This window comes from Perca flavescens, chromosome 9 (genome assembly GCF_004354835.1).
Source record: "Perca flavescens isolate YP-PL-M2 chromosome 9, PFLA_1.0, whole genome shotgun sequence".
NCBI classification, from domain to species: domain Eukaryota; kingdom Metazoa; phylum Chordata; class Actinopteri; order Perciformes; family Percidae; genus Perca; species Perca flavescens.
The window spans coordinates 3,947,943-3,972,302 of NC_041339.1; the positions used below are offsets into that span (position 1 = coordinate 3,947,943).

Consider the following 24,360-nt stretch of genomic DNA (forward strand, 5'->3'; position numbering starts at 1 on the left):
TGGACCAAGGACAAAGCTTTCATTTGCATAACAGTTTTCATACCTCACGGTCAAGTTCACAGACATCTGGGCCCGACACCAGGCACTCCCAGAGCTCCTTGGCCCTGTTCCAGACCAGGTAGAGGCTGGCCTCCTGGAGGAAGAAGGCCAGGAAGCGCAGGTGGCTGTCCAGATACTAAACATAGATTCAGAGAGACGCATGTCACCTTCACCCTCAAACACACACTGTCAACATACTGTGCTACTCAAGTTGGATAACTTCCTGTGTTAACCTGCCAGCTCAGATAAAATGATGCCTCAAATTACATTACTGTCAAAATAATGATTCATCAATCAATGATTTGTATGAGCTGCGATATACAGTGCTCAGCATAAGTGAATACACCCATGCTAAAGTAGACTAAAAAGAGGAATAAAGTGGCCGGGTTGGCTCAGTTGGTAGAGCAGGCGCACATATACTGAGAGGTTTATGCCTCAACACAGAAGTCCAGGGTTCGAGTCCGACCTGTGATGATTTCCTGCATTTCTTCCCCCTCTCTCTCCCCTTTCTCACCTAGCTGTCCTATCGATTAAAAAGGTGGAAAAGCCCCAAAAATAATCTAAAAAAGAAAAAAAAAAAAAAAAAAAAAAAAAAAAAAGGAGGAATAAAAGAAAATCATCTTTTGGAAATTGATCTTAATGCCTTAATTAAAAAACAAAAGAGGAAAAATCCAACCTTTAAGGACACCAATTTTCTTTGTGAATGAATAATGTATCGTAAATAAAAAAAAATGCTCTTCCTTAAAATATCGTATACACACCCCTATGTTAAATTCCCATAGAGGCAGGCAGATGTTTATTTTTAAAGGCCAGTTATTTCATGGATCCAGGATACTATGCATCCTGATAAAGTTCCCTTGGCCTTTGGAATTAAAATAGCCCCCCCACATCATCACATACCCTTCACCATATCTAGAGATTGGCATGGGGTACTTTCCATAAGATTATCTCTCAATGCAAACTTAACTGAAATGAAACCATGCCAATCTCTAGATATGGTGAAGGGTATGTGATGATGTGAGGCTATTTTAATTCCAAAGGCCAAGGGAACTTTATCAGGATACATAGTATCCTGGATCCATGAAATAACTGGCCTTTAAAAATAAAAATCTGCCTGCCACTATGGGAATTTAACACAGGGGTGTGTATAATTATGCCCCCTGTATTTTAAGGAAGAACATTTATTTATTTACGATACATTATTCATTCACAAAGAAAATTGGTGTATTTAAAGGTTGGATTTTTCCTAATTTTTTTTAATTAAGGCATTAAGATCAATTTCCAAAAGATGATTTTTTTTTTATTCAACTTTAGCATGGGTGTATTGACTTTTGCTGAGCACTAAAGTTCCATAGAAAAGTAAAGATGATCAATTAAAAGACAAAATAAATATGGTCCTGACTCCTGAAATTTAATTTAAGTAATAAAAGAGCTTGTGAGAGAAAATTGGACTAACCTCCTGGTAGGTGTACCGTCCATCGACCAGAGTTGAGCCTGAGAGGCCGTTATTTCCCGCAGCGGTCACGGCCAGGCGATGGCAGCACACAAGGGATCCGGTGATCAGTTTGACAATCTCAAAGTTCTTCTTCAAGTCCTGGATGATGCTCTGTGGGGAGGCAGGGACGGGTTAGAGCTGTGCAAATAATCAGATTACGTAATCGCGATTACAATTTTGATTACAAGTTTGTTTGCTTGCGTGAGTGTTTGTGTTACCTTGTCTTGTTTCTGATAGGTCTGCTTGATGAAAGAACGGGTGATCTCGTGCAGCTGACGGAGAGCAGGAACCACCCAGACCGCCTGAGGACTGCTCTGCTGAGAAGCCTACACACAGACACACAATAATGATATCCACTAAAGCAGAATGAGCACACAAACGGGCTAATCAGATTTTGCCATTCGATTTCTTTGTCATCACAGACCCACTGTTTTTGGAGGTGTGTAAACATGAGAAAGAAAACCAAAGCCAGGGATGTAAAAGCCTTTGACTGTTAAAATATGCTCACGTTGAAATTGGTTCTCTTACAAATGCTTTTCAAGTCCAAATCAAATATCAAACATGTACTTCTTTTATATATCCGAGGCTTAGATTCCTCTTTGCATGAGTCAATGTGCGAGCTCTTCCACCAAAGCTGACCATTCATCCAGCAGCTAAATCACTCATTTAATGCAGCCAGGCTCCCACCCAGGACAAGATCAACACCACTGTGGAATCATTAGTCAGTGCCAAAACCCTCTTAGTGAGGCAAGCAGAAGAAGATTAACATACACCTGGTTAAACTCCCTCACGTTACAATCAAGTGTGAGCTTATCAACCCGTGACCAATGAAACCCCTCTCCACGAATGGTTGGCAGGCGTGAAGCAGTGAGATTGGATACAGATTGGTCAGTGGAATTATGTGGGCTTCTTCTCTTACTTTGGCCAAAGAGTTAGCTTTCTTCTTGCCCCAAGTGCCAGTAAGAAAAGAGCTTTGAGTGTCGCTGCCTTTACAGTCCTCCTGAGTGTGAGTCTAGAAACATACATTTCATTTGAGGGGCAGCTTGAATCTGCACAATTAAAGCATATTTGGTAACACTTTACTTGTGTCATGTCATAACTATGACATGACTCTGTCATGAATGTGTCATCAACGTTATAAACAAGTCATAAACTTTTATGACTTCTGTCATTAAGTGTCATTCGGTTTTTGTCATGGCAAGTTGACATGGTTTGGGTTGTCTTGATTATGACAACTTCAAATTAATCAAAGTGACATTACCAGAAGTTGTCGTGTTCAAGACAAGTTGACATTAAATTAGTTTGGGATGTCTTTGTAATGACAAGTTGACATTAACCAGGATGACATTACCAGAGGATGTCTTTGTCACGACAGTGTCATGTCATAGTTATGACAGTGTCATGTCACGATTATGTCGATACCTTCAAGTAAAGTGTTACCGCATATTTTTTACTGGCCCTTGTTTTCCCATATGTAAATATTAAATACACATTAATTCCTTCCATAGGCTTTTGTTTACTTCTACCCTTAATCATTTCAGTACCCATAAATAAATCAAGACTATTTGGTAACACTTTACATTAAACATTACGATTTAATTAACATTAAATATATGGTTTATAGCACACTATAATGTAGTTGTAATCAGATATAAAAGATATTTTAAGTGTTTATGTACCTCAGTCAGGCAGGTTATGGGTTGTCTGTTGGTTTGTTTGTCAGCAGGAAAAAAATAAATAAAAAGGACTACTGGCCCCGATTTCCATGAAACGTGGTGGAAGCGTGCAGCATGGGCCAAGGAAGAACGTATTCTATTTTGGAGCAGATCTGAATCACGGGGCTACACAAATTATTATGATTTATTTTATTAGACTTGAAAGTGGAGAGAGAGAGAGAGAGGGGGAATAACACGCAGCAAAGGGCCGCAGGTAGGAGTTGAACCCGTGGCTGCTGCGTCGAGGAGTAAGCCTCTATATAGGAGTGTGCACTCTACCAGGTGAGCTACCCAGGCCCGACACAAATTATTTTTTACTTTTGGTAACATTGCACTTATGTAGTGTCACAATAATCGGAAAAAATTAGTACCCGACTGGGAAAATTCACACTACTACGGTGTTTTACTATATTGTCATTTATCACCTGTTCATACACCAGGCTCCAATGACAGATACATTATTAAATACTTAGGTATATCTACTTACAACTACATTAACGTGTGTTATACAGCATGTTGTCGACTATTTAATAATAACTTTAATCAATTAAAGTGGTAAAAAAAAAAAAGGTTAACCTTTAAAGAACTTAGTTTAACACTGAGTTTAACAATGATATGTGTGGTTTTCTTGAATCGGTCAAATTTATTTGACAAATCCTTAACAATTCCGACGGAATTATGGAAAATTAGTTGGTTAGCATCTTCATAAATAAGCTCAATTATGGAGGCAGAGCTCTGGAACAGGAAGATTGCCAAAGGAGAGAGTAAAAAGGGAGAGGTTGGGTGACATCGGCCTATGTCACAGTGTTCCTGGTATAGTCAGAGGAAGTGAATCAAACAAGAGAGGAAATTAATGTGTAATTATCTCTCTATATACCAGAAACATGATAGACACTTGTTTGACAAGCAAGCCAGAGAGTGATGTTGAGTTGCATTTTAGAGCTCAACAAGGAACAGTGTTGTCCTATCATATGCAAATACAAAATAAACAACAACAAAAAACTCTGAGAGCTGATCCTGGAATGATCTTGTAAAACACTGAATTGAAATAAACACTTGCCCCCACATCTACACAGACAATACTACGCATCTGTAGCATGCGCGTCTCACCTTCTTAATGTCCTCAATACATTTAATGATGTAACTGCGTTTCACAGTCTCCTTGACAGCGTAGGCGTCGCTCAGAATCCCCAGATGCTCCTCCAACGCCTGCTGAACTAGACTGGTAGGCAGGGTGGGGAGGTGAGCCAGCTCCCACAGCACCTCCAGCACCTGAACACACCACACACAAAACACAAGATGCTTCAGACTGCACTTTAATAATGAAGCCGAGCATACTGTAGTTTTCCACATCTGTTTATCCATTTACTCCTCAATGGGTACGCTTACATGCACACTAATATTCCATATTCCACCATTATTCCGAATATGACAATGTTCCAAATTTTGATACAGGTCATGTAAACAGCATATTCCGTTTGGATATTCTCAAAGAAGGCCTTTTTCGATTAAGACGTGGGATATGCCAATATTATTCGGGTTTTGGAGGCATTCTTTGGATGTATACAGGGCATTCGGAATATGCGTCTCAATCTGGGTTTTTAACAAGAGTTTACAGCCTCTTGCCTGTTTACGGCTTACGGTCAGGGGAGAAACACAGCTATACTTTTTAAACATTATGAAAGACTTGGATATCAACAGGTTTTTGGATATGCCCAAACGTCGTTGCGGCGACCTTTTCAAGACGGTGGTTGAAGGACTGAAACAGTGACACTGTGTTCGCATCGTCGAACAAGTCCGCCACTTAAAAAAAAACAAAAAAAAAACTATTTTGCGCGGCTGCATGTAGACAGAAATATTAGAGGAATATTCACGTTCATTAGCCATGTAAACAGCTTAGTCGGTATATTGTCTTTATTGCAATAAGGGCAAAAAAAAACAGAATATTATGTGAATGTAAACGTAGTCAACGTACTGAGCCTTGACAGGATATCAGATATACCAACGTACCTTTCCTGTTGTAGTTTCAGAGCGAGCCTCTCTGCCGATCCTTCCGATCAGACTGAGCAGCTTCTGCCTCACGCGGTCACTCTCAACCTCCCAGCTCTAAACAACATGCAAACCGTATTATTAACACTAGAAACAGACTTACAAACTACTTTTCATTGAGCCAATTTACTCCCAAAAGTCACAGAGACAGCACTGACCTTCTGTATGAGGACGAAGAGGTGGGTTAGTTGATCAAAGCTGAACTTCACAGCAGCAGCAGCGATGATTGTATGAATGTTTTCTATCACAGTTGATGACTGGCCCGCCTGAAATGGCCACACAAGAATCAATAGGTCCATCAAAAGCAGGGACATTTCTCTTTTTCAACATTTGTCACAAATACGTGCTAACACATAAGGTATCAGCAATGCTTCCGTGTACATAAAATATGCCAACAGTTTAGTTTAGCAAACAGAAAAAACTTCTTCAACATGCTTAAAGTGCTCATATTATGCTCATTTTCAGGTTAATAATTGTATTTAGAGGTTATATTAGAAAAGGTTTACATGGTTTAATTTTCAAAAAACACCATATATTTGTTGTACTGCACATTGCTGCAGCTCCCCTTTTCACCCTGTGTGTAGAGCTCTCTGTTTTAGCTACAGAGTGAGATATCTCACTTCTGTTCCATCTTTGTTGGGAGTCGCACATGCGCAGTAGCTAGGTAAGGACTACTAGCCAGTCAGAAGCAGAGTATGAGGGCGTGCCACGCTAGCAGCTAGGCAAGCGTTTTAACATGTTACAAAGTGACACATTAGTAAAGGCTGGACTACAATAGAACTGTTTGGAGCAGTCTGTTGGAGATGGAAATTCCCTTTGGGGTGGACTTTGGGCTTTTTCACTTTGTATACTGATTACATGTACAAAAAAGATATATAACACAATAAAGGAAAGGGAAAAAGCCAAAAAGCATAATATGAGAACGTTAATGAAAATCTGATAAATAATACAGACATGACGCGATTACTCTTGTGATGTGTGCACTGGTGCTGACCTGTATTTTCCAGATCTTGGAGAGTTCGTCCAGCGACAGTTTACTCCCCAGCAACTCAATGATTCCCTTAATCCTCTCACAATACTGAGCCTGGTCAATGTTACCTGGGAGATTAAAACAAATATTGAATGACCACTTTGAGGATTTCTGTCTTGTTTGTAAGTGGTTAGAGAGTTCAATTGTTTGTTTAAGTGTGACACATTCAATTTTAGTCAGTGGCACAGGAAGTGATGGATTTTCTTACCCTCCAGTGCTATTGATAGGACTGAGTTCTCTACCAACCAGTCCAAAAGTTTATCTGTGTCAATGGCATTTTTCACCGTCTTCGACACTGTACTCTCCTCTATCAACTTTGTCACCTGATCAACAGAAACAGAAACAAGATACACAACAACAGTGTGAAATGAGATCAAAAACGAATTGCAACACCCAGAAATGTTGTCTAGTTTAGGCCCGAGAGTTCAGAGCCTAGAAGAGCTGACCTCTTTGAGGGAGTTCATCTTGGTAGAGAAGTGGGGGGTTTTGAGCATGCGCAGCAATGTGTCCAGCCGCAGGTCATCCACCACAGTGACCAGCTCCCTCTGGAACCTCATACACAGCAGCTTGATGGCCGACAGCAGGTCTGGGATGCTCACCAGACGCTACGGTTAACAGACAAATGAGGAAAAAACTAAGTCATAACATCTTGGTTAAGTCACAATCACCAATAGGCCTGCACAATATTGGAAAAAACTGACATTGCAATATTTTTTTCTCCCTGCGATATATATTGTGATATGAAAAAAAAAAAAGACTAATTTTTACAAGATGACAAAAATAGCGCTATTTAGAAATACTAAATCATTCTCAACTACTGGGGTGATTTTGTAGGGGAGTGCATCTACATAGAAAATAAAAAGGAAAAAGGAAAATACTTATGTGAACCATATATCTTTGTTGAACTTTAATGCTTTACAAAAACCAAAGCAAGTAAGCGCTGTGACTACTCTTCTGAAGTGATTTTGGAGAGGGAAATCAGGAAGAAATACACAATGACACCATTGTGTATACAATATAATACTATTAACATATGTTGCTTCCTCTAAATTTCAGGTTGTGGTTGACTAGCAGGGCCTGCTTTGGTTGATAGATAAGCTGATCAACACTGATTGTGATTGGTGGTTTGCTGTGCATGCAGAGACTGCATGTCACACATGTGCAACAAAGTGTGTATCCAAGAACACTTAAATAAGTGTAAATGACGTTATATCAGACACAGACTGCTGTTGTAGATTAGTTTTACATTTCCAGCGTCGCGGCTTCCGAACCGTAACGATAGTTGGGACAGACGCCTTGTTTCTTAAAGCTAACTATATTAGCTTTTGCCCAGCTGGTAGCAGCTTTATGAGGTTCATCTTTGCAGCGAACATAAAACACTGACTACTGTAGCTTCACTACCCATGGAAAAGCATGTGCATCACTGTCAGTGGCAGCTGCCGCTTACCGTACTTTTCTACACACAGAGAGCCTCACTTCCCATAACAAACCCCGTCGGATTAACGTTACATCACATGACCACCTGTCTTAAAGGGGAAGGGTCGCCGGTAACAATCATGTCAAAGGAGAACGGTGAAAAGTTTACTTTTCTATCAAGCAGCAAATAAGTTTTAGCGTCAACATCGCAACATCCTGCGATGTGACTATCGCACATGCACGATGTAGACGATGAAACAAAATATCGTGCAGCCCTAACCACCAAGTTCATAAAGACACTAGGACAATAGGAGTCACTATTGCAGCAACAAGGACCCGATCCCTAACCGCAGGGTTCAAAATTTACTTTTTTGTCCACTAGCCAAATGGCTAATGAATGTTGAAATTTGACCAGCCTCTCAATAGATTACCTTTGTTTGTTTGGCTGGTGAGTGAAGCAAATCTACCAGCCACTTGCATAATATACCAGCATTTGGCTATTAGGTGGTGCTAATTTTGAACCCTGCCTCACCGGCTTCCCTATCCAAAAAGGTACACACAAGCCGGGCGTACCACACCCGGGAACCGAACAATCGGCAAGTGTTTGTGTCCCTGCGCCTTTAAATAACAAGAGGGTGACAAATATAAATACACAAATGGCTAAACGCTACCTTGTCTTTGAGGTCCTTTTCCTCCAGGTTCTGCACATATGTGATCATCTTGTGGATGACTGGATCAAGCATGGGCTAGGAAAAAAACAATATGAAACATTGTTGGCCATTGCAGCAGCAAAACAATAAGAGAATACAGCGAATAAAAATAGAATAAAAATCGGAATGGTATACAAGGGTCATATTAACAAATACAACGGATAGCACTGGAACAAGGTTAGAAAGAAAACAAACTAACAAGATGGAATCACAATATAAGGAGAAATAGAGAAAGCGTAGGTACACACAGTAGCAGCAGTTGAACTAATTGGGAAAAAAGGATACAAATAACCAGATGAGGGTCAGTAAACATCCATCTGGATGTTCCAAGTGTGTTTATGTACATGTGTGCAGATGAGACGGCTCACCTGGACAAGGCTGGAGTTTAGGTATTCCGCACCAACTCCAAGAGGCTGGACCAGAGCTGACACACACTGTGTCGGCAGAGGGAAAGAGACAGAATAACTCAGACTCAACTTATTAATACCAGCTGAGTATGACTATATAAACTATGATAAGAATTGTTCTTTCCATCTCTCTGTTTTTGCAGGAGCGTCAACAATAATCGGCCTTACATAGTTGTGAGAGCGGGATGTATCCACGGGGGTCACTTTTGATGGCTTATCGAAAAAGACTTGCACAACAACAGCAATCTACCATTCCTACAATTAAGTGTTCAGGCCAGAGTTCACATTGTGTTTAAAGTGCTACTGGGTTTTCACTGGTGCCGTGTGAGGGTAAACAGATGTGTGGATGAGTTTCCAGCTGTCGTTTGTCATTCAGTGCTAAATCACAGGAGCTTAATGAATGGTTCCCGTGTTCCTGTCTTTTTGTCTCTTTTCTGGCTTTCTTCCATCTGTGCTTCTGGGCTCTCTGAGAGCAGCTCCCATCTCCCCCACCTCCCTCCTCTATTCACTCAGTGAAATCTCCCTTGACTTCCTGCTCAAAGCAGACAAATGAATGACTCAGCCCTGGGAGTCAGTAGAGGACCGCTCCTCTCCTTTCACTTTCATAGTCTCTCTCCCCTGTGCTTGGAGTATGTTAGGTATCTGACATAGAGCCAGACCGATATATCGGCGGGCCGATATTAGGCATTTTCCAAACTATCGGTATTTATAATGGCCAATAAATGAATTGTTTTTTTTTTTGTTTGTTTTAAAATATTCGTTTATCAGAATCATTTATAATGACAAATAAATGATTCAAAAAATAAAATAAAAATGGACAAAACACCCTTCAGTGTTGGCGTTGCATAGTTTGTCCACCAGAGGGCGCTCTACACCATTTTTGTTCAAAGCACTTTAAGTTTCATATCTTAAAGCGTAACCCTCGCCAAAATGCAACCTAGGGTCTTTTTTGTGAATGTACCCGAGTCAAACTTTCGTTTAAAAGCATATTTAGGACGGAATCGCCACTTTTAAGATTGACCGTATTTTCGTTTTTTCGTCAAATGGCCTTTTGAATGGGAGTGCTAGTGGCACTCTTTTGCTAGCATCAAAAATAGCTATTTTTAAAACACTAAGAAGGCTTGACACAACATGAGACTTTGCTCCAAGTATCACCACTCTCTACACCTTAACAAAAGCATTGACAACACTGGTTGTGTACCCAGAGTTTATTAAAAATGGTTCCTCTTGTTGTTTCCGGCCGCTACCATCTCGGCAGTCAAAACGAGTCGATATCTGAATATGAATGAACGGACTCCATATGAGGCTCCTTTTTCAACTACAAGGTCAATATTGTTTTTCAATAACGACGAAAGAATTATCCGTGCATTTATATGGAACTAAGCTTTAGGAGCTTTCCGTCTTTACTCTCCTCCCTTTTACGTTGCATTCGGAAATCAATTGTTTTTGACTGGCGAGAGGGCTGTGAGCGGAAACAACAAGAGCTACAGCGAGTTGTTCAAAACCATTTTTAGTAAACTCTGGGTACACAACCAATGTTGTAAACGCTTTCGTTAAGGTGTAGAGCCCCTGGTGATACTTGGAGCAAAGTCTCATGTTGCGTCGAGCCTTCTTAGTGTTTTAAAAATAGCTATTTTGAGGCTAGCATAAAAGTGTCCCTAGCACTCCCATTCAAAAGACCATTTGACCGAAAATACGGTGCGTCTTAAAAGTGGCGATTCAGTCATAAATATGCTTTTAAACAAAAGTTTGACTCGGGTACATTCACAAAAAGACCCTAGGTTGCATTTTGGCGAGAGTTACGATTTAAGTTTGTATTTTTATACATTTTATTTATATGTTGATGTTCCTCTGTTCTGTTGTGACAATAAAACAAAAACAACATTTGTGAGGACTCATAAATAACTACAAATAACTAATGTTAGGGAAATCAGTTTATGTTTTGTTACGCGTTTCTGGATTTATTTATTTTTTTAAATATATATCGGCTGATATATCGGATTTTTTAAATCACCAAATAGTTGTATTGATATCGGCCTTTATTATATAATAATCCTTTATCAGTCGGGCTCTAATCGGACAGCATGCACTGCCACTGAAGCGTGGTCTGGACCCAGTCTCTTCTTTATTAATATGCTAATGGTTAGAGGGAGTGGTTGTGTGTGTCTGCGCTTGTGTGCACACTGAATCAATGGCTATGCACTGCAGTGGTTCCGGCCAGGTTCCCAGAAGGAAGCATCAGTACAAGGATGCCTCAGAACACACAACACAACCGAGCATTTCAACCATCACACAGCGGGAGGATGAGAGAGTGTGTTTGTAGTGAGTATTAGCGAGAAGGGGAAAGAGAGAGACATTCAGTACCCTGCAGCTGAGACCACTGTGGGGAAACATGGTGACCTTTCGCCTGCATAGGTGGCCTCAAAGTCTGTCTACAGTGCATCTCTCCATCCATCACCAGGGTAGGAACTATCTCATTACTCTTTAGATACGTCCATTTGTAAGGATGGCAAAAAAAAAAAGATTAAAGTAAGGACGGTTACTCTTACAGCAATCTCGATTTCATCTGCGTTGAGCTTAGTCTGGATGGCAGTGAATCCTCCCAACTCTCCAAACTTGACGCCGAAAAAGGGGAGGAAAGGAGACATGTGAGGTAAAACTGATACTATGAATTATGGCATATGTATAGTGAGACAATATCTGGGTGACTGCTCATTACTCACTCGATTCACCAAATCAACCAGCCAACCATGAGGCTCCTGAAAGAGAAAATTATGTTTTTAGTGGCTTTATTCTGCGATGACACTCCAAATCTCACACACACACACACACACACACACACACACACACACACACACACACACACACACACACACACACACACACACACACACACACACACACACACACACACACACACACACACACACACACACACACACACACACACACACACACACACACACACACACACACACACACTTTCTGACAGCTGTTGCGTGTCAGTCACACATGTTTTGCTGAGCCCCAGTGGCTTAGTTACACAGGGCGGCTGCATGGCAGCTCTGCCACCATGGGTGTGTGAACGGATGAAGGAATGAGAGGCAAACTGTAAAGCGATTTGCATGCTAAGGTAAAAAGGCGCTATATTAAAGGGGATCCATTTACAACACCAGAGAAGGGGAACTCGTCTGTCTGCCCCCTTAACACGACTATGAGCAGTAAACAAAGGCTAATAAAGAAGTTTGTATATTAACGCTATCACAGCTTTACACACTTGCAAGGGCATCTGGATACATTGACACACATAATCCAATAAGCCATACGAGTACAGGAAGAGTCCAGACACACTTACTTTCTGATAGGTGTTGCTAGGAGAGACCGCAAACATGTTGGCCTCTTCTCCGAAAACCTCAGCCCAGTTCCTCTGACAGGCCTTCATCCGGTTCTTAAAATGGTACTCGTTATCAGGGTTGAAGGCCTGGACACAACAACAAAGACACAGAAAATAAATACATATTTTTTTTTCACATGCCTGATTTCCAAGGGACAGCCAAAATAGGGCCGCTTGATTATGGAAATAAAATCATAATCACAATTGTTTTGGTAAATACTGACATCACGATTATTTAACACGAAAAAGAAGAAAAGATGTCGCAACTATTGAATTTAAAAAGCAGTGATATAGTTAAACAAATCAATAGAGAAAACAAATACTTTTCTTGTTTGAACTTTTTTTTCAGAACACAAGACAAAATAAGACTTCCCTTACAAAACGCAATGTGCAAAATAATTGTTTTTCTCGATTGCATCGTTTTTGTGATCGTTAGGAGCCCAAATCGCAATTGAGATTAAAAATGTGATTGGTTGCACAGCACTAAGCCAAAAATAAGCATTTCTTGTTAAAAGTGGGCCAATACCTTTGATGAATTGACAGATGGGCATTGAATTTTCACACTACAGGTCACAGTTGCAGATTCAATTTTAAACATAGGTTCACTAAAACTTCAGTATTGGTAATTTGCTGATTCAGAGCATGAGGAGTATTCAAGAGCTTTATTGTCACCGATCATAATGTAATGTCAGATAGTACCAATGAACTAAGAATCTACATTTAAAGTAAATGACTTAATTCATCATTTGCTACAAAATAACAATTGCTTGATCATTTAAATTAAAATGTTTTAGTTATTTCAAATAATAAAAAAGGTTGGTATTAAAAGACTTATTATTATTAAATAGAGAGAGACACAGAGGGCCCAATTTAATGATCTAAGCACAGGCGCTGCCTGGTGCAGGTGTGTGTTTAGGGCGTGTCCAAATCCACTTTTGCTAGTTTGACGGCGGAAAAAAGGGTCCGTGCGCCGGGCACATGGTTCTAAAGCGTTGTACTTAGTGTCTTCATTAATCATAGGTGTGTTTTGGGCGTAACATGCAATAAACCAATCAGAGAGTCATCTCCCATTCCCTTTAAAAGCCAGGCGCGTCTGTACCTCGGCTCATTGCTATTATGATGGCGAATTTGCACCGTAATATTTTTATTTGTAATCTTCTGCATGTTTGTGTGCTGCTGCGCTCCCCTGTGTGTGTGTGTAACAAGCATAGTTTGCGCACTGTGCACGAGCCTAGGCACATTTTACTAATTCGCTGTTAAAATAATGAAATGCTGCGCTATTGACTTTAGACCAGGTTTTTGTTGGTCAATGGCGCGATCACTTCCCGCTGCCTCAAGATAGCAATACGCCCAGAATGCACCTGAACACACCTCCCTGTAAGACCAGCACGCCTGTGGGCTCAAAGATGGGCACAGGTGCATTTGCTATTTAAACGACGCGGTTGCTGGATGGAAAATTTACAACTTAAACTAGCAAAGACACTTGCGTCGGACGCTGCGCCGCACCGCGCCGGGTGCAAGATAGGACTCAGAGAGCGGGAGAGAACACACCATAGTCAGGACTCCCATCAGGTTTACAGGTACGGGGTCCTGCTTCACCCTCTCTGCTACCAGCTCCACCAGCAACATGAGCATGTTGTAGATTCCCTCGTGAATCTCGGTGCCCCATTTGTGTACGGCACTGCTGGTCAGCAACTGGTGATGGCGAACGAGACGGACAGAAAAGGAGAAAAAGTCAGGAAAATGTACTGTATGCATGTAAATCAATCAAGTATTACACAGTCACATGGATCTCTGGTGTCTCACCTTTTTAAAGGCCTCCGGCATGCACCGATCTATGAACCGCTTGCAGTTCTCATCAGCGTCAGCAAGACCTGACAGAGAGGGGAGATGTTGGATTCACACATTTATCTCACATCCATACATGGGGAGAAAATAATGTACCTGTGACGAAGGAGATACAGATTGAGCCATGTAACACAAGTGTCCAAAATAACGTGAAAACTAAACATACCACCCACACAATAACGCAGATGGAGAGCATTTAGCTTAATGCATGCAGACCTTTAAGAACAATTTTCATCCCACACAATCGTGGTCTTACCGTGCCGGGCGAGGCAGGTGGATGCGATAAGACATTTGCCCAGGGACTCCTCTCTCTTGTAAGGTATGGACCAGTGGTCGGTAAAGACTCGACTCTCCAGCTCGTACAGATTGGTGGTGGGGAACTCCATGCTGCCCCCGGAGCAGTTCCCGTTCTCATCATTGCTCCGCTGCAAACACACATGCATTACATAATTAGGACCTAGCGCAATGGCTGACTTTATTATCACACGGCTAGTCCCTGCGTCGGCCCTTGTTCTAGGACACTGCAGCTGTCCTCTGCATGAGGTTAATCTAAACGGCCTCTGGCAGTGATAAAAGTCGGACAGGATGATGCTGGATTCTTCTCCTCCCTCTGGGAGAAGGGATAGGATAGGAGCGATAGCAGTCGTTTGGAAAGTGTGCCCTCTCCTCAAAAAAACGTGCCTTCCATCTCTGCATCTTTTTTTCCCACCAAGTCTATTTCCTACCAAGAAGCGTTAAAAAACAAATCCAGACAGGTGCTCGTTTGCGATAAAGTCAAAAGGGTTGCAATGTGTAAGAAAGGGTGTGAGTACACCCTGCCACATGACATGACACAGTCTTGTTAGCAGTAGCCACAATGACATATCGTCCGCGGTCATATCTGAACAGGTTGTGAAAGGCAAGTTAAAATTCAACTTACTCAAAGTCACCTCTCATACCTTCTGCATGGATGGTTCAAAATGCTGAGTTCAGGCTCAGCCTACTGTTGCTACAAAAAACCGAAATGACCAGTAGCAGTGAAGTCTACGAGTCCATGTGGTGAAGGCAGACAAAGGACTATTGAATTATTTAAATCATAAAGTTGTTTACATATTCATGAAGTCATCTGAATATTCATAATAAATTGAGAACTCCCTCCTCTGAAAGAGTGCTGCTCAGTGGAACATTTCAGAACACATGTGCAACACTAACGCGCGTCACATTTGAAATCATCACCATAATTTATGTTGGCACTGTAATTGTGTGAAGCATTTAAGTATAGTATCTATGGAGGCCTGACCTGCTGTCTTGTATCATAATCTAAAACTATGAATGAGCCCTGGGACTCAGCTCGCACTACATTATGATAGTATAGTTAGGTCGAGTCTGACCATTTTGAATACATCTCCACATGTTAGCATACATGATATTCAATGTGTTCAGTATAAAGTGATGGACTGGACATAAAGAAAAGAAGTACAGGAGAAAGGGAAGGGGAGGAGAAAGCAACAGAGGAGCGTCATATTTCATCCCTTCCCTTTCTAGGATGATTAGAAATGACAGATAGATGGACGAGAGGAAGGAAAGCGAGCGAGAGACTAACCTAACACCGGTCTTAGAAAATACTAGGTTCAAAGAGTAACGAGGATGAGACATTTTATTACTGTTTTTCCAAATCAAGACCCACTCGAGTATAAAAACTGGTGCCTTTGATTTAAATAAGAAGGACAGCATAGAGAAAGAAGAAACGTACTGTCTGTGTATACAATATACAGAACCTCTCACAAATAATCATCAAACAGGGGAACAAATGTGCATACACACACATGCAAAACCTAAAGCTCTTAGGGGAAAGGTTCAGGTCGATGAGGTAACTCGGCGCCACTCTGTTACTATGCACCCTGTAACCCTCCTGGGAGCCGCTGCAAAAACTGCAATGTGTGTTGTGTTTGTTAGAGACTGCAGGGCTATATTTAGGAGCATAACGTTGGGCCAAAGACCTATGACATGTTTCTTAAGCAGGTCCGGCTCTAGACTTTTGGGGGCCCTAAGCAGGATTTGGTTTAGTTTTCAAATATAAAATACTATTTAATATTATCTTGTGGGATATTCAAGCGCTCTTGGGCACCTTCTGGTAGCCACAGGGCCCTAAACAGCCGCTTAGTTTGCTTTTGCGTCGGGCCGGCTCTGCTTGTAAGCACAAATACAGCAAACAGAGGAAGCAAAGGAAGGAAATAATGCACTTTCATCCTTGTAGCTTATTCCATATACTGCATGTTTCTGAACTTATTAAGACATGTGGGAGTGACACTTGTTAATTTCTCCATCTCACGACAAAACAAATTCTGTAATGTTTCAATAATATCCATGTGTACAAAGCCATTACAATAAAACATGAATTAGACGAGCTAGTTAAGATGGAAGGAATTAAATTTAGGCATGTGGACATACAGGTAAAAATATTTTTGGCAGCCCTTAGAGAGATTTAATGAACTCAGAGAGTGAGTCACTTTGGGATGAGTTAGTTTGTAACATCATTATTGGCAATTTGGCATATTTAAATATTAATAGGCATATTATCTACAGTACCCTGCAATTGTGTGCTATTTTCTGCATACTGTGAATGCCAACTGTTGTTTATACTACACTTACTATAACAGCCTGCATCAAAGTGTGACAGCAGTGGGAGAGAGGCGAAAGAAATATGGCTAACACCAGCCATTATTGGGGCCAGAATCTGGGTTTTTTATTGTACCTATTCTGCTTACCCATAATCAGAGCAACCTAAACAGCCATCAATTGGATACAACAAGTGTTTGTAAAGTAGGAATCAATAATCTTACAATTCAAATGATTTGTGGCTTTCTAAAGGAAGTGTTAATCTCTTTTGACAGCCCATGCAGGGTTTCAGGAGATCTACTGTAAGAGATCTACAGGCTTGAGGTCAAGTTGCCGAAGGCAAACATCCATGAGTTTCTCAAGGTGCCAGTCAAAGCAATCCTGACATGTCTTGTGTAGATAGGTATTTATGAGTAGCCAATGCAGTTTGCTGTTACAACATCACATAAACACAGCAAACTAGGACGAAATGATACGACCTGCAGGTAAATCACTGGCAACTGCTAAAGAACCAACGACTGGCCTTAGAGCATCAAATGCAACTGTCCTCACACAGACTCTTTACAAGTAACTATCGCTCAGTGACACAAGAAATTGACATTTTGACAGCAGAATGTGGACAGAAGAATGATCAAAATGGCCACGAATGCCAAAGACGTTGCGAAACCGCTATTAAGTGCGGTTCGAGTGGACTGCAATCTCGGTAGGAGCGGAGCACAGTTGACGCTGTCAGACAACCTGAAAGCTAACGCTGGCTAACCTTTGCAAAGCAGATATAAAGCAGACTGAATAGATCTAACAACTGTCCCCAATCTAACGGATAGGGCTGATTACCCACTACTGCTAGTAGACATCTGTGATTGCAACTCTCAAGAGGGATGCCTCTGTGCTGCTAACATTACACCTAGTCCAGTTACTGGCGCGTTCAACTCTCAACCAACGTTAGCTAGCCGGCTACTAGCTAGCTTGGTTAGCTTGTAAGTTTGGAATAGCGAATTAGGTTACGTTTATCATTTAAGTAGCTAACTAGCTTGATTTAAGCACTCCAGTCACTATGAGCCAGTGACGTGTCCTGTCCCGTAGCACTGGAGAGTAATGCACCCCCTTCTCTGACAGCTCACGTTGGGCTCGGTGCATAGCATTGAAGCCGCTAGGTTTAGCTAGCTAGTTAAATGGGTGAGCCCACTGTTTCCCACTAAGTTGCAATTAGCCATGTTCTCCTGACTCGTTCCTTTAATTAATGCTTGGTGAAACGCTAGTTTATCTTACCTCGCTATCCACTACATCGTGGTATGCGGGCGGGGGATCAAACCCTCCCGTCCCAGTCCTCCCGCTGTTTTCCCCGTCTCCAGTCGAGCCCACGCCGGGGGCAGGCCCACTCTCCATCGGCTCATATCCATAGCCGAGTCCGGGGCTTTCGTTTGTCAGGAGCGCCACTGCCTCGTTGATATCGTTCTTTGCCAGCCGAAGCGCTTTCCGTATCACGTCGGGGTCTGGGAAACCCATGCATAGGAGCGTCGTTATGTGCTGCTCCTCTTCGGTCTCCATTTTTGGGATGTCTCTCAGACTAATAGTAACGGGGTGTTCGGCACAGCCCTGTAGCTGTGCACGCCGCCATGTTTACAGTCCACTGCTGCTAGCCTGTCACGATCTGGCTTCCCCCACAACAGCGCCGACACAGGTGTTATGCCGAGTTCTGCCAGCCAAGAACTGCATGCTTCTCGCGGGAGCGCGCACAGCGGAAACTTTGTAATGATTTCTAAGATTAAATACTGTTTAACAGTATATTTTTTACTGTCGGGGGTATCAGTGAACTATGATACCATCTCAATGTATGAATACATATATATTTTTTTATAATTTGTAAACTTTTCATCAGTTTTTTCCCTGGACGAAATTGGCTTCTGTAATAACGATATACCTTATAAAATGCATCCGAAAAAATGCATCTCCTGTTATTTCAGCGAAGGTATTAAATCTTTTCACGCTGTCAAGTAAAAGTTGCCCAAAATGTATGCTGGTAAAACCATTTGTGTCCGTCCAAAGAGAAACGTAAGAGATGAATGTGTGAACATATTGCAATGGTATCTAATTTAGAATTACACTTTACAAACAAAAACAATTCACTTTTGGTTAATTCAATTGTAAAAAGTTAATATAGCTATTATTATATATGCTTTACTTATTGGGGAACAAAACGTATGCTTTAGCATGGGAAGAATCTATAAAATAGTTTTGTGCATGTTTTTAAAATGGTGATACAATACTAGGTTTCATCACATTTTTAGGTGGCACATTCATTTTCTCACCTTTAAATTGCAGAGAGAACTGTCCTCAAATTAAAGCAATCACAAAATGGAAACAGTAAATGTTAAAGCAGAAAGCATAATGGAATAACAGTTAATTTTAAAAGCCTTTTTAAAAATAAAAAAATTGGAATAGCAAATTCACTCACAAATTCAGTAATCTTTGTATTTATTTGTTTTGAATTAAGACATTAATTGTAAAAGTCTATAATTATTCCAGTGACACACTGCAGCCTCCATACCACATAATTACTTACTTAGCTACTTACTTACAGTGTGTACTTTTTCTTGTTTTTACTGGATAATTAAATACTAATTTAAAGGCGCCTGTTTGGTTATACCTGTAACCTTGTTACCAGTAAAATTTGTAAAAAAAAAAAAAAATAAAATAAAAAGTAGGCCTAGTATTAACATTACTGACTGTAATTTGCCACGGATGCCTCACATTCCAACCTCAAGCAACATCAGGGCGTGGCAATGCGCGCGAGTAATGGGTAGGGGATGCCGGTGGCGGCGGACGGACGTCACGTGAAAACTGAGCTCAATGCCCATCATGTGACAAGGGAAAGTCAAAACAGGAACAAAATGGCTGCAACGGGCGACGACGCCGCAGCCATGGACAGCATCTCCAGGGCGCCAGCGGCTCATTTAGCGGCTCTGAACGCGGCTGCGAGCTCCAGCAGTCGCACAATAGGACCGGAGAATGTGGCGGAAAGCCCGGTGGTTGTTCCCAAAAAGACCAGTACAAACAGTGAGTGGTGTTTACCTGCAGCTTCCTTAGCTTAGCTCCTTAACGAAGCACAGAATAAAAGTGTGGGTTACATTGTATACATTAGTGTAAATGCTCTTGCTTTCGTATTTTTACTTATATTTGGCTTCATTGATTTTCCATTGTGGAAACACTTGTTTTTATATATATATATATATATATATATATATATATATATACACACACACACACACACACACACACACACACACACTGTATTGAAATGCTGTGTTCTGTGTTGTATTTATTCTGCTCCCCATGCTTGTGTTCAGGTGATGGTGGTGTGGAGACGGCAGAGGAGGCTTTGGAGCCTGCAGAGCCCGATATCAATGAGCTGTGCACTGATATGTTTGAAAAGATGGCCATCTTCCTGCAAGGAGAACTAACTGGTCCGTTAACACATTCCACACTTCTTCAATTTCCCTTCTTTCCTCTACATGCACTCCTTTCATTTCTCACTACATCTCTAGCCCTCTTGTTTCCTTCTTTCTCATACATATTCTCCCTGTGTCCTTATCTGTTCAGGAACTTGTGAGGATTACCGTCTGTTGGAGAATATGAACAAGCTCACCAGTCTGAAGTACATGGAAATGAAGGACATCAGCATCAACATCAGCCGTAATCTGCAGGACCTCAACAACAAATGTAAATTGAGATACATCGTTTGCTCAAAAACTAAGAAAAATTGTGTCATTATATTCATGTATATTTCTAGTTTTTTATATATATATATATATATATATATAATGTCTAATACTACAGCATGAACATCTGGTTGGTATGTATGTTTGCTTTAGATGCTAGCTTACAGCCCTACTTGGACCAGATAAATCAGATTGAGGAGCAAGTGTCTTCACTTGAACAAGCTGCTTACAAACTGGACGCATACTCCAAGAAACTGGGTAAGACTTTAATGAAGGGAAGTGTGCATGTAGAAAATGTTCAGTCCAAGAATATATTGAGTGAGACTGATTCTATTCAAATTAATTAAAATTCATCACTAAATTTTATAATGTAATACCTGCAATTTTAGTAATAGTCTTGCATTGCCAGACCTTCCTCCACAGCACCGCGGAGGAGGGTCTGGCTAGTCCACACAGCATTCAGGGATGGGAGAGAGACGTGCTCTGGTTTATTGGCATTTCTTTAAACCAATCACAATCGCCTTGGGCGGTGCTAAGCGCCGAACGGAGCAGCGGTGCCGCTAACGTTCAAAAGTAGTTTTAGTCGTGCAACAGAAAACTCAGATTGGACAGATAGTCTAGCTAGCTGTCTGGATTTACCCTGCAGAGATCTGAGGAGCAGTTAAAGAAACACAGCGACTTATTGGGACTTTAGCTTATCCCCAAGAGTTAGAGAAGTCCATACATACCCTTCTCATCTCTTTGCGTGTTGTAACTCTGTCTGACGGCTCCAGCACTAGCCTAGCTTAGCACAGATCCTAGAGGTAACCAGTTCCATCTAGCCTACTGCTCCCAATAAGTGACAAAATAACGCCAACATGTTCCTGTTTACATATTGTGATTTGTATAGGCACAGCATGTACAAATAACAAGGTTATCTCTGCTCCTCACCACTGGGCTTCAGGTGCTGCGAGCAAAACACTCCACCCAAGTAGCAGAAGTAGCATTGCTTCGCCTTTCTGAGAATATAGTTCCCATTATGAATACGGTTGGAAGATGGCTGTGTCTCATGGGACCTTGTTATTTTTACACGCTGTGACTATACAAATCACAACATGTAAATAGGAAAATGTTGGCGTTATTTTGTTACTTATTGGGAGCAGTAGGCTAGATGGAGCCGGTTACCTCCAGGATCTGTGCTAAGCTAGGCTAGCGCTGGGGGGCGTCAGAGTTACGACACACACGGAGATGAGAAGGGTATGTATGGACTTGTCTAACTCTGGGGGATACAGGGAATAAGACAAAGTCCCAATAAGTTGGCGTGTTCCTTTTTAACCATAGTACTCATAAATCCACCTGGGTTTAAAATTCCAATACAAAGAAAGCGGAAAGTAACGGACATCCGCCCGAAAAGAGTGACATCTGGCGGAATTTCCGGCGGCAGCAGAGCAATCCCGGACGTGGAACGTCGTGGATATAAACTATTTTAGTAACATTCTTACTGACATGGTCAAATCAACAAGTATTTGTAAAATTCCACAATGTGCCTACTTTACTATGTTTGGTTAATGTTTTGTCTTTTTTTTTTTGTCAATGAGAGCAACTCCCCACATGACAACGGGAACATAATGGACCTTTTTCACAGCAGACATTTTGACTTGTTCTATTAGGAAAAGCACAGCTGAAAGTGATAACCTTAACAATGGCTCAATTCCATCAAGTGTCCCAGTAAGCTATTTCAGTGAGTCAGCATGCACAATACCAGGGCCTCTCCTAAGACCCTGTTTACACGTACATGGTTATTTTTACCATTGACATATATATATATATATATATATATATATATATATATATATATATATATATATATATATATATATATATATATATATATATATATATATAGAGATTTTACAAACTGAGACATCTCCCTTCTTTTGTCCCCTTCGTTTACACGCAAATGGAGAATTCGCCTCTGAAACCAAGTCTTTCTAAAAACTCCGGCCAGAGTGGAGATTTTTGAAATCTTCGTTTCCACGTTTGCATGTAAACTGAGACAAACTGAGGTTTAGGCAGCCGAGAGAGAGAAAGAGGAAGTGATTTTTTGCTGTTGTTGCTATTTTTGGGATTCTGATTGGCTAATGTGGGCTTGAGCTTCTCGTTACACCACCACCTACAGGTTTGGCGTGCTCTTGACGGCATATATACACGGGTACATGTAAACAAACACTTTTCTGAAAACTGACAGCTGTGCACAATGTTATTTTTCAAAACAGAGGTTGAAATGTCCGTTTATGAAAATAGCCGGCCACGTGTGAACATGGCAAAAGTGGAATGTGGCCATCATTAATAGTTTTGAACACACCTGTGCTTTTCCTACTATGACATGTCAACATGTCTGCTGTGAAAAAGGTATGTAGCCTCTCTCTATTTGCCGTCTATTTTGTCTTTTATGTGGAGCACAGACCAATAATAGTTCAGCTCTCGGCTCAAATTGCAAAGAATTATGAAGTTCACCAGCAGGTGGTGCTGTGACACCACAGACGATTCCTTACCTACAAATTTACAAATTACAGCTTACAAAGACAGCCAAACATCACCAGAGCTTGTTGCATTTCATTCGCTAAAGAGTGATCACCTTGTCTTTTCTTATCTTTACAGAGGCCAGATTCAAAAAACTTGAGAAGCGATGAGGGGTGGGAAAAAGAGACTCAAAAATGATGGTGCCTTCTCACCTTCTGTAACCCTGCGTCACCGCTTTCTCTCCCTGCTAGTGGAGCCAAGAGCTGCGGGGAGGATGTGAACTAAGACTGAAACAACAAACAGTCCGAGCCACTTTGACCCATAGAAAGGACCCGGGAGGAAGCAGCTGAAGGCACATGAATTAGTACTGCAGTGCTTGGCTTAGATTTAACTCCAGTATTCCTGATTTTGGCAGCAATTGTGCAGCCAAGATGAACGAGCATGTGTGGTGTGTGTACCCACATTCTTTTGCAGATACACTTGATGTTGAAAAATATCAGCCTAAATTACTAGCATATCTTAATTGAGTGGTGGAATCAGAATATACTAATTTACTTCTAGACACAAAGAAACGTAACAGATTGGTAGAGACTTGTGACTGGATATAACAATACTTTTGTCATATGTAGATATTTACATAATGAAACATGCTCATAGATGTGTTTTTAATCCAGCCAGTTCCAACCTTCTTAGTCTGAGCATTTCAGGCAACCAACCTCTTGACAGATACGATTCTGACTTAGTAGCCTGCCATGTACATTGGGATTCTTTGTTTTTACACATTTAGTTTTCTGGGCAGTGTAAATAGTAGAACAAACTGGTTAACTTGTATAGTGTGCTACAAAAAAAAAATGGTTACTGTGTAGAGAGCAGCTGGAAATCACACATTCTGAAGAGCGTTAAAAGTTTGCAGTGTAAAATGAAAAATATTTGATATGGGGGAATTATATTATGCAATGAAAGATCTTTGATATGGGTGAATTATTGTATTATGTCTATGTGGAAATGTTGCCACTGAAAACTGGAGTTTATAAAACAAATAAACCATGATGTGCATATTATTGAATGGCTGTTTCATTAAAACTAACATTTTACTGACAGCAGATGGCAGACCTGCACCATGATTGGGACTTACATTAATGCAATGTGTCAAATATTGTGAAGCTCTGGAAAACCGATCCACCGCTGAATGGAGATTTGACTTGCAGCATTTTCAGAAAAAGGGAAGACTCTGGAAAGTAGGGCTGAACGATTTTTGAAAATCTAATTGCAATTTCTTTTTCCCAAATATTGCAATTGCAATTTAATATGCGATTATTTTTTAAGCGCTTTGTCTTCTGTATTATTCAACAACGAAACAATAAATCATTGTATAGTATGAACAACACACGATTAGATAGATTAAACAAACTGTTCTTTCCTGGAGGCCAGGCCTGGA

General features: G+C 41.0%; 2 protein-coding genes across 5 annotated transcripts in view; one reads left to right on the forward strand and one right to left on the reverse strand.

The window, feature by feature from the left end:
* Positions 1-18,410, reverse strand: part of usp24 (ubiquitin specific peptidase 24) — a 44,555-nt gene extending 26,145 nt beyond the window's left edge. For 3 of the 4 annotated variants that reach the window (XM_028586809.1, XM_028586810.1, XM_028586808.1), the window contains exons 1-19: positions 17,971-18,410; positions 14,360-14,528; positions 14,062-14,129; positions 13,807-13,950; positions 12,217-12,342; positions 11,585-11,620; positions 11,411-11,476; positions 8,823-8,888; positions 8,416-8,490; positions 6,775-6,933; positions 6,537-6,651; positions 6,293-6,396; positions 5,457-5,564; positions 5,260-5,355; positions 4,360-4,521; positions 2,454-2,546; positions 1,753-1,860; positions 1,496-1,645; positions 44-175 (exon numbers count right to left, since the gene is read on the reverse strand). In XM_028586809.1, the coding sequence (XP_028442610.1) occupies positions 44-175; positions 1,496-1,645; positions 1,753-1,860; positions 2,454-2,546; positions 4,360-4,521; positions 5,260-5,355; positions 5,457-5,564; positions 6,293-6,396; positions 6,537-6,651; positions 6,775-6,933; positions 8,416-8,490; positions 8,823-8,888; positions 11,411-11,476; positions 11,585-11,620; positions 12,217-12,342; positions 13,807-13,950; positions 14,062-14,129; positions 14,360-14,528; positions 17,971-18,249 (2,256 nt within the window). In that variant the 5' untranslated portion in view covers positions 18,250-18,410. The remainder of the gene's footprint in view (positions 1-43; positions 176-1,495; positions 1,646-1,752; positions 1,861-2,453; positions 2,547-4,359; positions 4,522-5,259; positions 5,356-5,456; positions 5,565-6,292; positions 6,397-6,536; positions 6,652-6,774; positions 6,934-8,415; positions 8,491-8,822; positions 8,889-11,410; positions 11,477-11,584; positions 11,621-12,216; positions 12,343-13,806; positions 13,951-14,061; positions 14,130-14,359; positions 14,529-17,970) is intronic. The other variant, XM_028586811.1, reaches the window with a different exon arrangement.
* A 1,112-nt stretch (positions 18,411-19,522) lies between these two features.
* Positions 19,523-23,983, forward strand: bloc1s2 (biogenesis of lysosomal organelles complex-1, subunit 2). Its single transcript, XM_028587851.1, has 5 exons — positions 19,523-19,758; positions 20,049-20,165; positions 20,302-20,421; positions 20,574-20,678; positions 23,061-23,983. The coding sequence occupies exons 1-5, from the start codon at positions 19,593-19,595 to the stop codon at positions 23,090-23,092; spliced, it is 540 nt and encodes a 179-aa protein (XP_028443652.1). The 5' UTR covers positions 19,523-19,592; the 3' UTR covers positions 23,093-23,983.
* The last annotated feature ends 377 nt before the right edge of the window (positions 23,984-24,360 follow it).